We start from the raw sequence: 523 nt of genomic DNA on the forward strand, positions 1-523 counted from the left end.
GTGAGAAACGATGGATCTGCTGCTAAGGGAAAGCGGGGCGTTAGTCAGCTGAATAGGGTCTGGTGCAAAGAAGTTCAGAGAAAGCCAGTTGGGGTGTATGTGCAGTTCTCACCACGTAAATAACACAAAAGTTTTTTACATCTTCTGCCACTTTAAAGAGAAGTTCGTCCATTTTCATGCACTCGGGATCGAAGTCGTGGCCGAAGCGAATACACTTCAAACGAAAACAAAACACAACACCAAGCGAAACATAGCAGGTGCACGCAACAAACAACAAACAGAAAGCAACAGCAAGCAACAAACAACAGCAGCAAACAACAAACAACAGCAAACAACAACAAACAAAAACAACAACAAACAACGGACAGCAAGCAACCGTCAAACGAGAAACAACAAATAACAAACAGGCAGCAGGCGACAGACAGCGAGCAATAACGAGAAACAATAAACAGCAACATACAACAACAAACGACAAAGAGAAATAAATCAAAAGGTAGTGAGTGCTCAGCTGCAGGCGGACGCA

The 523-nt window shown here is 43.6% G+C and overlaps 1 protein-coding gene across 1 annotated transcript in view; it reads right to left on the bottom strand.

Moving 5' to 3' along the window:
- Positions 1-172, bottom strand: part of EMH_0028450 (mitosis protein, putative) — a gene marked incomplete at both ends in the record, with an annotated part of 1,121 nt that extends 949 nt beyond the window's left edge. The window contains one exon of the mRNA XM_013494155.1: positions 113-172. Within this exon, the coding sequence (XP_013349609.1) occupies positions 113-172 (60 nt within the window). The remainder of the gene's footprint in view (positions 1-112) is intronic.
- Between the last annotated feature and the right edge of the window lie 351 nt (positions 173-523).

Source organism: Eimeria mitis, genomic scaffold (assembly GCF_000499745.2).
Source record: "Eimeria mitis Houghton genomic scaffold, Emh_scaff1056, whole genome shotgun sequence".
NCBI classification, from domain to species: domain Eukaryota; phylum Apicomplexa; class Conoidasida; order Eucoccidiorida; family Eimeriidae; genus Eimeria; species Eimeria mitis.